The 13,219-nt window shown below is 43.8% G+C and overlaps 2 protein-coding genes across 6 annotated transcripts in view; one reads left to right on the top strand and one right to left on the bottom strand.

The window, feature by feature from the left end:
* Positions 1-10,586, top strand: part of CYFIP2 (cytoplasmic FMR1 interacting protein 2) — a 53,409-nt gene extending 42,823 nt beyond the window's left edge. For 4 of the 5 annotated variants that reach the window (XM_084536022.1, XM_084536019.1, XM_084536021.1 and 1 more), the window contains exons 27-31: positions 378-450; positions 972-1,066; positions 4,787-5,025; positions 5,517-5,664; positions 6,205-10,586. In XM_084536022.1, coding sequence (XP_084392148.1) covers positions 378-450; positions 972-1,066; positions 4,787-5,025; positions 5,517-5,664; positions 6,205-6,372 — 723 coding nt within the window. In that variant the 3' untranslated portion in view covers positions 6,373-10,586. The remainder of the gene's footprint in view (positions 1-377; positions 451-971; positions 1,067-4,786; positions 5,026-5,516; positions 5,665-6,204) is intronic. The other variant, XR_014698002.1, reaches the window with a different exon arrangement.
* The window catches only part of FNDC9 (fibronectin type III domain containing 9), a 34,547-nt gene that overhangs the window by 13,804 nt on the left and 7,524 nt on the right, over positions 1-13,219 (bottom strand). The window lies entirely within an intron of this gene.

The following is a 13,219-nucleotide window of genomic DNA, read 5'->3' on the forward strand; positions in this document are numbered from 1 at the left end:
TAATTCCTACCTGGGCATACTCAGTAAAAACAACAGTTACAACAAGGGGTAAGATAAAACAGATCTCTATGGCCTTTATCCCCCCTTACTTGCAGTATTAGTAAGTGGACCAGAAAACAAAATAAGGCTCTGGCCTTGCATAGGCATAAGGTAAATTGAGTTATAAAAAGTTCCTAGCTTAATCTGAGAGCTGTTTCTTCCAGTTTTAGTTCATTTAGATTCAAACTATTGGATTTATTAGTGAGCTGGGTTGGATTTGACTAGGTGCTGTAGATGTGATTGGGTTGTTGAATTGTTGCCCAGACCCCTGAGCCATACAATCACCCCCTATAGGTGTTTTTTTTAACTTACTGTATCTTTCTTTCTTCCTGCCTCAGTCCCAGGAAGAAGTTTGTGATTTGCTGCATGCTGCTCCCTTCCAAAATATTTTGCCCAGGGTCTACATCAAAGGTAAGAAGCTCAGAGGGCAGCAGTGGACAGACTCAAAGGTCTCTGTCAAGAGCCCTTTCTCTCCCATTTCTGCCAAGGATCAGTTCTGGCCCTGCTTCCCCCTCTAAGCATATCTATTTAGATAGTGGATACAGCCAAAAGTCAGGTGGAAACAAATGCCAACAGTGCATTTTCTGTAGCCTAGTTACAGACTGAAACCTTTGTCAGTTTGGGGGTTCCTTTCAACTTCTAAAGCCATTTTGCAGCCTCTTTGGAGAATGACAGCATGAAATGTCCATCTCAACAGGAGTGATCAGTAACAGGGACATGCTTTTGGACATGTGTGATTAAGCTGCTGCTGAGACTGCAATCGCACATCCCGCCCTTCTCTGCATCACTGGTCCCCTCATTTGCTGTTGGTTTGGCTCATTGATCCAAAGTCTCGTTGGATGGTTGCTGGGGGGCAGCTCTGAGCAAACTCGGCGGAAATTGCGGGTCTCCACTTCCTCCTCTCATTTCACTGTTTGCTGCTCGCTTGACAGAAGGAGAACGCTTGGAGGTGCGCATGAAGCGTCTCGAAGCCAAGTATGCCCCACTTCACCTGGTTCCCTTAATAGAGAGGCTGGGCACTCCGCAGGTAAGGATTTCATTGAAAGGGATGGCTGTTGAAAATTCATAGCAGTCCCCATGTGGCCTGTTTGGCCCTGGGAAAGTGATCCTTTACTTATTTATTTATTCCAAAATGCCAATCAGACAAGAAAATCAGAATCCTTGCCCTAGCGGACACATCAAAGTGAAATTTGTGAGCGGGTCCAGAGATGGTGCGTTGCTGCCTCCGGTCTCGAGTGCTGGCAGGGAGCTGTAACGCAAGAGTGTGAGAAGCCAGCTCTGAATATGGACAGCTTTGAAACCCTCTTTCCTCTCTGTTTTTAAAAAGACGGAGAATTGTTGGGATGGTTCATGGGGAAACATCGCAGGGCTGTCCCTGGCTTAATCAATTGCCGTCACTTTTGGGGATCCCATTTTAGGACTGCCTTGTGGTATATTTTTAAGCTCATCCCTGTCAAGGAATACATCTGAGAATGGTTTCCCTCCTAGCACGTGCTTAGAGCTTCGGCACATGCTTAAAATTACAGCTCCATTTAAGTGTTGTCTTGAGGTGGGGTCTTAGCTTGAAAAAAATAATCTATGTTGTGCAAAAATTGAGTACTGATGAAATTATCCCAGTGGATTGATCAATGTACTGAGCATGATTTGAGTCCCACTGATACCAGTAGCCAAAATTCCACTGCCCAGTTAGTGGAGTTAATAGGATAAAAGTCATTGTGTTAAATAAATCAACACCCTTTTTCTGTAATTTTCTGCTGAAGGAATGGAACAAATGCTCAGTTGTATGAGGTGACAGATCGAAGGCAGGCAGAAAGTTACTAATTTTGTCTCATTTTTATAATGGATCAAGGATATTTAGAACTTTGCTTCATTGAAAATCATATGAAACAAAGAAACTGGCCGGATAACTGAGAGCTTTGTCTTACTTTATAGACAGTTCTCTCACTTCCCCATTGGCTTCCTTTCAAAGGAGACACTCGAGAAAAAGAATTCACCTCTGTGTTTTTGTGTCTTTGTGTTGGTCTTTCTCTCTCTCCTTCTTTCCATGCAAAACCATCATTGAACTCTGCTATTAGAGTCCACTTGTTGCTTATCCTTGCCATAGTTATGATGATGAAAACAAAGGGTATTTCATGTCCTGCTAAGAATTAATTTTTCCGTAAACCATTCCCACATTCACCACACGGGTACAGTTGAGTACCAGAACTTTTTGAGCTCAGGCATAAATGAACACAAGAATGACTTTCTGTAGGTGCCTCCATAGCTTCTAGCTTGCTCCTGGAAATACAGTTTTGGACACAGACCATACAGGGTTTCTCCTGCAGAATGCATAAGTGCCTTAGAGCAATTGTCCAGAATCTGAGCAGAAGTTGGCTGCTGCCAAAGGTGTCCCTCTGCACATAATTACCTGCTGTGAAGGGTCTGAGCCAAATGCTGCAAGTTAGTGGGGATCTTTCCCAGCAGTCTTTGTAGCTTTGGGTACGGCTCTGGCAAGTTTGCAATTAACAAACTGTAGAAGAGGTATGGCATAACTGAGTCTGTGCAACGACAGGAAAACTGTCAGTGAGTATGTGGTAAATATTCTGCACTGGAAATCCATGAGTATCTGTTTGATAGGTGATTCATAAAGAACCAGGGGGGTCACAGTGGTTAGTTAAAGGAATCATCTCCCTTTTAATGCTGAGTAGATATTTGGCAAGGGATTTTCAAAAGTGCTTCGTCAATTAATTTTTTCATTGGAAGTAATGGGAGTCTTTCTCTTTTGAAGACAGAGGGAATAGCTGAGATAGCACAGTGGCATCCCTTGACAGTTTATCCTCAGATCACTCTTCCTCTCTTTATCATAGAAGTCAGTGAAACCCCAGGCAGATTTGGCAAAAGACCAATAGCTGTCCAGCTGCCTTCTCCACGTTAAATATCTACCAAATGAGAGTAGTGCTATGTCAAACACTGGTCTTAGGGAGGTGAATTTTAGAACCAAATTCTGCCTGCAAGTGTGAGTGGTATCACTTTTTTTTTTTTTTTTTGAAAACTAGATACATCCTTTCCTAGATTGTCATTTCAGAAGAAAGCTTACTAAGATCATTGGACTAGTTCTTTCAAAAATACCTGTTTTATCACTGCACCTTAGCAAACAGTAATGCTAACATTTAATTTACATGTGAACCGGCTTTACTTCTGTTGTGTCCCCATTTTGCCGTCACAGACTACTGTGTGCAGACACTAATCTTTATCTATTATTAGAGTTTGCAGCAGGTGAGGAGAAAAACTGTAAGTACAGCCCTTAGCTATAAAAACATACCGGATGAAATAAATCCTTACTTGCTAAGAAAACATGTGCCATGAAACTCAGGTGATAATTATTCCTGAGTTTAACAAATCTAGAGATCCCAGACTCAATCTGTCCTCTGTAGAGCAATACAGTGTTCCCCTGATATTTGCCAGTAGTTAAATATTAATTGCTCCAAGGTTCCCGGAACGTCCTTGGAATTGTGGCAAAAGCAGGAATTGTAGCACTTTCAATAGCTACCAAACTAAAAATGCTTTAGGTTCATACCAGCACAAATCAATAGTCAGGAAAAATAATATATGCACATTCAGATATTATTTTTTTTTTAGTGCAGAAGAAAGAATACCCACATAAACTGAGCAAAATTCATGTTCTTAATGTCTAGCTGGGACATATGCCTGTGCTTTTTACCAGAGGCTCTGAGCCTCCATTGTGATTCTGGTCAGGATAACTGATTTTTTATAGGCATTAAGCGGATTGCTGAAAATGGAGCAAATGCTTAAAAACTGCCTGAAGCTCCAGGAAGTGCTCTAGGATAGGCAGGGGGTCGCTAAGTGTCACGCTTGCTCTGCATGCTGCCGCCAAAGCGGTGAAATAGGTAAAAGGCTCTGCCTGTACAGACAGAGCCCTGTGGCTGTCACCCATCCAACGGGGTGAGCTGGAGCCTCCTACCTCCACAGCCACCAGCACGACTCGGACAGCACTTGGCTGTCCTGTTTCCCATGGTATTTTTGGCTGCACTGCAAGAAGTCAGTAACGGCATGTGGGGCAGCAAAGAGGACATCAGGGCAGTCAGCAAACTCCACGCTCCATCCAGTGGAGCCATTCCAGATTTGTTTGTAGAAATTTGAGTGGAGACATCACAGAAATTCTATGCATGTGGAAAGCTTCACAGCTGGAAAAAAATGATTATTTGACTTTCTTATAAACCACAGGTTTTCCAGTATTAAGGTTCCAGTGGCTTCTCATCTTCCTCAGAGCTTTTCAACCCTAACTGCATAGGAACTCAAGGAAGTTGTAGCCTATCTGTGTTTTAGAGATGATGGTAATGCCCTGGGAAGGAAAATGTCTGTGTTCTCTCCTGTTTCATTTTCATAATCTGCAAAAATCATGAAATTAAGCCTGGCAACGTCGAGCAGTGCTCATGTAACAGAACAGCATGCTAGCAGAATTAAGGACCGGTATTTCTGATCAGAGTTTGGCCTTCAGCTTTTGCTTCCTGATACATAGTTATTCCAAAGATACTCAGCTTGCTGAAATATAATTGAGCACAATAGTAAGTCATCTTCTCTTTGAGGGTTGAGCCACTTCTGATGGGGAGTGGCAGAGGAGCAACCATCAGAGGTAAGGGTGGATCTTGCATGGGATATGCCAGGGAGATGAGGAATCGTTAAGTCCAGCAGGAGGGTTCATCTGTATTACATTGTCACTTGTTTCTTTGGTTCGCCTCCTTCTCAGCAAATAGCTATCGCCCGGGAAGGTGACTTGCTGACGAAGGAGCGGCTGTGCTGCGGGTTATCCATGTTCGAGGTGATCCTGACGCGAATTAGGAGCTACCTGCAGGACCCGATCTGGCGTGGACCCCCCCCGACGAATGGGGTCATGCATGTGGACGAATGCGTGGAGTTTCACCGCCTCTGGAGTGCGATGCAGTTTGTGTACTGCATCCCCGTGGGCACGAATGAGTTCACTGCAGAGTGAGTGTCCAAGGCTCTGCCCTTAGCACCGCTCATGAGGTAGCGGGATGAGACAGCCCCTGGGATGCCCTCAGCTGCAGCAGTTGCCTCAGCCAGCAGAGATGTAGAGGGAGAACATGGGGACCTGAGGACAGAACTTTGTTGTGCATAGACATAAAGAGATGCCCAAAAAGCTTCCCATCGGAACAGATGGGGAGAAGAAGAGCAATACAAAGTGACATGCCCAAGGTAACATGGAGAAGAAAATGGGTAGATGGGTACAACCCAAGTCAGAGGCAAGGTCCTCATCCATCGTGCTAGGTGAAGCACCTTCATGGTGATGTACCCATCATGAAGGTCCTGATGTAATTCCGCAGGTCTCCCTGAGTTTCTCTCTAGGTGTACACCCACTTTCCAGGGATAGGACTGAATCTGATTTTCCCCCACCAAGGAAAGTTCCTGGTATCATGGTAGGACAGCTCTTACCTAACTCTATCCTGTCCTCCCTCCAGGCAGTGCTTTGGAGATGGTCTGAACTGGGCAGGTTGCTCGATCATTGTTCTCCTTGGACAACAACGGCGCTTTGACCTCTTTGACTTCTGCTACCACCTGCTGAAGGTGCAGAGGCAGGATGGGAAGGATGAAATCATAAAAAATGTGGTAAGTTGAATGGTAAGGTCCCAAAAGACCTGAACCAGCACACCTCTCTCTCTCTCTCTTTTTTCTGCCTTGCCTGGTGTTAACCTTATTGAAACTGGATACACTTGATATCAGATTTCCATCTGCAGTCTCAGCAGAGAGGCCAAGGTTTTAATTGGCTTGATAATCAAATCTTTTTTTCTCCCAAAGCTTTTACCTTCTTCCTGGGGTTGGAAAGCTGGAGCAGAGAAGCTGGTATTTCCAGCAACCAGCCTTTGATCTCAGTGGCTTTATCAATAAGCAGTTGGGAGTCCTAACTCTAGATCGGTTAACACAGGACCACTCACTGACCTTGTTAATTCTCTCTTGAGTCATCGAACCCTATAATGAAGTGAGTCACCGGTCCCTGGGAGGTGCTAAGTGGAACTGTAACACGTGTTATAGCTGCTTTGCTTTAGCAGAGGTTTCTTAGCAGCAGGGCAGAGGTACCAATACTTCTGTCTGGTCAGATGACATGAAATTATCTTCACTGACTGTTTTTCTCCTTCGCCATCCCTCCAGCCCTTGAAAAAGATGGCCGACAGGATCAGGAAGTATCAGATCCTGAACAACGAGATTTTTGCCATCCTGAACAAGTACATGAAGTCGGTGGAAACAGACAGTTCCACGGTGGAGCACGTGCGCTGCTTCCAGCCCCCCATCCACCAGTCGCTGGCCACCACCTGCTAGTGTGGACACTACCCCTGTGTGCATTGGGAAGGGAGAAGAGACTGAGCCCAGAACAACTGGGAGGATGAACTTGATGGCATGCGACCTGGCAACAAAGCAAGACTGGGTATGCCTACGACACAAGGACGCATCTTCCCATCTGGCCCTGTTGAGTGCATGTTCTTCTGTACCATCCCTGTGACCCGTTTTACTTGTAGCTTTCAGACTTGGGGGCGGGTGGGAGCGGGCGGGCAAAATGTGCTTTTCTTCCATGAAGTGGTCTGTTTTTCCCTGTGATTCGTCCAGTCTAACCCAAAACTCTGAAGCCATACTGCAGCCCCAGAGGTGGGGCTCCTGTCGGAAGAGCTGCGTGTTTCCGCAGTGCTGGGAGCCCGCTCCCACCACAGAAGCAATAGGGCAAATCAACCCCACCTGTGACGTGTGCCACCAGCCATGGGGCAGGAAGGTCTGAAGACAAACCCTGACTTGCTCTTTTGGGGAAAGAGGGGATGAAGGCAGGATTTTACCCGTGGAAGCACCCTGAGGACCAAGGATCGGCACAGAGGGGCCAGGCCTGGCCAGCCTTGGTTTGCTGCATGCCTCAGGCTGGGGCTAGCTGTGTGCTCTCTGTTAAGTTGTTGGCCTGTCTAGCATCTGCTAAAGGGAGCTTTGGCAGTCAGGATTCACAACAGTGATGAAGTAGCTGTCAAATAACTCCTTGGCACTTCAGAAAGCTGGAGGAAATTGAAAACGGCCTGGCTTTTTCACTGCAATGGGACATCCACTTATTTTGATTCAAAGGTTCTCCCCTGAAGACACATCTTCCATAAAGTAAACAAGGACCATGGAAAAGATTGCATTCACATGAATATGCTTTTGTCCATGCTAATTTGGGTAAAAACAGTCACTGATTCTGACAGCAGGCAGCTGTAGTTACCTCAAACATACGTGATCTTTGATTCAGCTGAGGATGAGAGCTAGAATGTGTATCACAGAATGGCTTGGGTTGGAAGGGACCTTAAAGATCATCTAATTCCAACTCCTCTGCCATGGGCAGGGACACCTCCCACCAGACCAGGTTGCTCAAAGCCCCATCCAGCCTGACCTTGAACACCTCCAGGAATGGGGCATCCACAGCTTATCTGGGCAACAATTCCGGTGCCTCACCACCCTCTGAGTGAAGAATTTCCTCCTAACATCTAGTCCAAATCTCCCCTCTTTTAGTTTAAAACTGTCCCCTCTTGTTCTATCATTATCTGCCCAAGTAAAATTTGTTTATGCTCTGGAATCCTATTTCCCCTTATTTTAGACAAATTCCTAGTCATCAAATATCTTTCTTGAGAGAATGGTGTGTACCAGCAAGGCTTAGTAAGCTTCCCATCACTCATAAATGACAGAAACAGTATTTTCCAGACTCAAAAGCATTCTGAGGGAACACTGAAGTCTGTTTCCTTTTCCCACTCAGCTCGTCTAATAGCCCTGGAGTTATCAGATGTTGGGAAAAAAAAAATCAGTAGGAACTTCAAGGAAGAATTTCAGAACTCATGGTTTTTCCCTGCTCCCCCCACAGAAGCAATACAAAACCTTGTGCTTGAAGCTAACAGAGATCAAACCACGTGCTCCAGGAGAATATAATGATAGCATCACCACTGGCAATATTTTTTTCTCAGCTTTAACCAGATCACAGCAGGTAATTGCTGTTACAATATACAGATGTTATAATATATTCTTTTCATGCATCTCATCATGCCATGTAAACTGAATGCTACTACAGATGTTAAAAAGGCAGAGTCTGGGCATGCATTCTCTCAGAGGAAACATACTATTAATTAGTAGAAATGTCCCACATGGAATATTTTGTCTTAGGAAACAACAGCCAGCACTGCATTATTAGCAAGACGAGACCTTGCTGTGTGGGATGAATTTGTTCTCCCAGACACTCTCCTATTTCCTTGCTAATCAACAAATGACCCACACATGCAAAGCGCTGGACATTTTCACACCTTGAGTCTCCTTTAATAGTTGAGATAAACACTTAAACTGCTGGGAGGAACTAGTGCAGCACAGTAATCTGTAAGTAAAATGAAATCTCAGGAAGTCTGGCTGAAACCTTTAAGTGGCAGGGAAGGATCCAGCCTCGGAAGGTGAGTTGTTTCCCTCACCTTGTAAGGAAGAGCAGCAAAAGAGCAATAAGGACCTGGGACTCTTGCTCTCTATTTACTTTCTCTACTAAGGATGTTAGTTCTGGTTTTCCATTGTGTTCCAACACTTCTACACTGCTGAAACTACTGGAGTGTGTCTACAGCTATATATATATATTTAAAGGAGGAAGAGAATCAAGCACTTTATTTTTTTTGTGGAGAACAGGATACAAGCAAGACAGATCCAACCACGATCCTATTTTTCATGACCTAAATAGCAAATGCTTGTTGTTTTGGTATGAAAGTGTTGCTGAAAAGGTGGCACAGGTCTCTGGCTGTCAGAGCCATCTCAAAGTGACAGCACAAAGTGAATGTCCTACTACGTCTGACATATTACAGGATGTTGGAGGCTTGGTAGAAAACAGCATGAGCAAGAATACAGAAGGATGAACTGTACCACACTGCCCAGTCTCAAATAGCTAGACAAAATAGGATATTGTAAGTTGAATATTAACGTATGCTTTCATCTGTTCAGGTTTGGAGTGAGTCATGAGATTTTTACCTAAACATCTCTCTTTACATTCTTCTGCTGTAGCTTTGGCTTGATAATTCTCTGAAAACCTGCAAAACACAGTTGTGTACTTGAACAAACAGGTGGATGAATAAACAGGTAGGTCTATTTTTTGCCTTCGGATTTGCTGGCAGAATGGAACCCCTTCAGATTCTGAGGGGTGAAATGTTGTGAGCAAAACATCCGAAGTGCATGAACAAAATGTGAAATACTTTTGGCTGTAGAGTGGATGCAGCTGTTTTTGCCTTGTTGTTCAAGTAGTATGAGATCAGCTAGGGATAATCTTACAGTCTTCATTTCTGAGACTGAATGTTACCGTCCTTTTGTCATCTGAAGGATTCAACTCATCTTTAGTTTCAGTTTTCTAATCCTCCTTGATTGTATTTGAGAGGTTCAGGCTTAGGTCTTCAAAAAACTCAGTGAAGTGTAATTTTTCCCCCTTTTTTTTTTAAACAGCATAATTGTTGGTGGAAATAGGGAGCAAATTTCTGACAGCAGGGCTAAATAATAACGGATTGTCAAAAGATCAGGCATATTCTCCACACTTGTTTTTTTTTTTTTTTGCCAGGTTTGCATGTCTTCCTTGCAGATGTACTCTTATCCTCTAGTTTGCAGCCTTTCATGATCTGCAGACCTCTTATTTTTTCCTAGGAAAATGTGGACCCCTCCATGGATATTTTAAGTCAACTGACTACGGGCTCACTTTTGTTAACCTACATTCTCCTGATTACTCTGAAATAGTTGCAAACTTTGGGGTTTAACAACTGCCAGTTAGAACGTCTACTTCAAAGACAAGTTGTTGACTCGATACAGAAATTAGAGGGGGGCGAGGATGTTTTGCGTAATGAATGAAGTCAGACTCGATTGTAACATTCCCTCCAGCTTTACCATTATGAAATGTGACTGACTATTGGCAGTGCAGATGCCTTTCTTGGATGACGTTACACTTGACTTTCAATGATACAATAGAAAGGGGAAGCAAACTAGTTCAAACTCAGCACTTCAGTGGTTTTCCTTTTAAACTGTGACAGCACTTATTAGCATTGAACAAAATGTTAGTCTTTTTTGCCTCCAGCATTACTCCAGTCAATAGGTTCATGTGTGTTTGAGAATAAAAGAAAAAAGAGTTGAAGGTGTAAAAAAAAGGAAAATATTCTCAAAAGCTCTTGTCAAATGTACCATATTTGTATGAAAAGCTGCTTGAGTTATTTTGTACACTGAGTTTTATTTATGGTGAGGTATATTTACGCTTGTGATCTGATACAGTGTTAAATTTTTGATCCATATTTGCTATGCAGCTGAAGATGATATTTTGTTTTTGTATTATTTTTTGCTGTTGTTCTAAAATTCAGCTAACAGGAGCTTCCATCTCCATTAGAAATGCTTCTGCAAGAGTAAAGCATCTGGTACATAGTGATATGTCCCGTAACACAGCAACCAACAGTGTGTACAACAAATGTGGGATGACTTTTGTGATGAAGAGAAATAAAAATTGGGCTCATTCATGAAATGGGCAAACTTTACCTCGTGGTGTCATTGCTATTTATGCAGTTATTCAAGGAAAGCCTCTGATTGCATCTGGCAAAAAGAGAAATCTAGGATGGATGATGGTAGCATTTTGTTGCTTTAAAGATGTCAAGTTTGCCTATGAGAAAGTTGATGATTGGAGGAAAACATACTTCTACCACAAAATTTAATTTGTAAACTTTTTTTTTTTTTTTTGGTGGTGGGATGTATATAATTAATAGCTTTGTTTTGAGTAGATCCTGTCAAATACTAAACTGAGGAGCTCATTTCCTCTCACTTCCACAGCCTTACCATCTCAACAGGGGACTTTGTATCCCAGGAGGCAATCCTTGCTTTTTTTTTTTTTTTCCATATTTCCATTTGAAACCATTCTTCAAATTGTATTAGAAGCATCCAAGGAGTGGTTCTGTAGTGCAGGAGGAGCAGTGGGGACAGAGGGGAAAAGACTTTTGAGAGTTGAGCAGGCAGGGTGACACAACTGATGAGGCTCTGTAGCAGCAGGAGTGCCTGCGCTCCATCAGCTCCAGGCAAAACACTGTAACTGATGTTCCCTTTCATAGCTTCTTCCCAAGGTTTCCTCAGGGGAACTGCTTCCTAGCTTAACAGAACTGAAAATGCAATGATTCTTCATGTAAAACTGGAAGTGAACGTCACACCATGACCAGGCAGCTCTGTTGATCTTTCTGATGTGTTTAAGGGGCACACGATGTGCCTGAAGCTGTGTGTAACAAGCTGCCATGGAGATTATTTGCCTGCTGGTTGCAAGTTGCCCAATGTTTACTAATTTCAAAGTTGTTCTGCAGTGGAAAACGGCGGAGAGGAGGGCAGGACGTTCTTCCTGACAGCTTCTGATACTAGGCAAGTTCTTTCTTCCATCAGATTTCTGTTTTGTTTAACCTCGATAGCTGCTGTCTCATGGGCACCCCAGTGCTAACGCCAGCCCTGAGAGGTGCTGAGCGCTCACAGGCTGCACAGCCTCACCTGGAGCCAGATGCACCCCTTGCATTGAGCATCAAGCTGCAAGAGCCTGAATTTTGGACAACAAACCTTGGGGACCAGTATCAAGAACACAGGCCCATATTTTTCTTCCACACATTCCTAAATAAATGTCCTCAAATTAATAGTGCTCTGCCATTGAGAAGAACAGTTCATTAATGATTGTTTCCCGATTTCAGAAGTGTAACAAAATGACCCTTTCTGTAACCCCTTCTGCAAGCCAGCAGTGCCCCTCACACCTAGTTTTGCTTCATTGAGGGTTTTGATACAAACTGGCAGGTAAGAGGGCTGCAAACACACGATCTGCTGACTGCACGCCACACCACCTCACAGCACCCACTGCTGGGATCCCTCCATGGCCCACAGAACATCCACCTTTCCGTCACCAACCCTCTGCTCCTGTTCTGCCAGCGTATGGGGCCTCAGAGACCTGTATCACTGAACTGATGTGGATAAAAAAATAACCCCGCAAGTGAGGCAGGCTGTGTTTTCTGGCATTACGAATCCACATCACTCAGCTTTTGTACAGCACAGAGCCACAGGTACTTGCACTGGCACAAGGGGTCAGCACAAAAAGGGTGCAGACCCATCATGGGAGGGACGGGTTTGGGAACTCTCCAAGCTGGCATTGTCATTTAAAGTCCTGCAGCATGAAATGACAGCCTCAGCCTGCTGCAGACACTGTTACCTTGAGATAACCTGAATTAAAAGCTGTCTGCTCAACAAAAGTCCAGTCTTTCAAGCCTTGAGCATCCTTTCATGTTGCTGCACTGCAATCATCTGAACACCAGGCAATTCCCTTAGCCCCTACACAATCAGGTCACTGTCAGAAAGAGAAGGATTTACCCTCTCTTTGAAGCAGCGAACTGTTCCTTGGGGCCCTCAAACTATACAAAGCCAGAATATTGCAGCCCTGTTCTAAAAGTTTCCACAGGAACTTGGCCTAGCCAAATCCAAGGGCAAAAGTTTCCATCACCTGTTAGCAGGACACCTCCACCATAATATGTAACACAGGGGAATTGATACCCAGTATTTTTCCTTTTTTTTTTTTTTTTTTTTTTTCCCAAGCCAGAAGAGATGAGCAGAGAAGAGCAGGGGAAAGAAAAGCCTTTTGATGTTGCTAAAGATATTATTTGCATGCAAAGTTCTCTTGCTATATCCCCTGGATTCCAGTCAAGTTTTTTTAGCCTGGAAACCAGTATTTCTGGAGGAACTGCATTGTTAGGAGATGAGCCACTATGGAAGACTCACTGATTTCTGATGAGTTGAGCCTTATTTTTAAGGAAACATCTGATGCGAGTATCAACCAGTGAGGTCATAGCTTGGAGCTGAATTCCCTTAATTACAGCCTTGCCATTAAAATGAGGATGTGAACCAATAACAGAGGCACTGGTTGCACCCCAGCTTTATTACTATCAGTCTGAACTTGCCCTTGACTAAGTGTAGCAGGCAATTCCATGCCAATCCTGCCCAGCTTTGAAATCCTATATTGCCATATAGAGCCTTGCTAAATCCATCAAATGCAACTCCTTTGACTTAGTGATTTTATATACCACACCCCCACAGTCCCTGCTCAAGAGAGGAAGGTATGACACACATCCCATGGCTGATTGCAGGATGGAATGAAACTTCT

This window comes from Aythya ferina (genome assembly GCF_964211825.1).
Source record: "Aythya ferina genome assembly, chromosome: 14".
Taxonomy (NCBI): domain Eukaryota; kingdom Metazoa; phylum Chordata; class Aves; order Anseriformes; family Anatidae; genus Aythya; species Aythya ferina.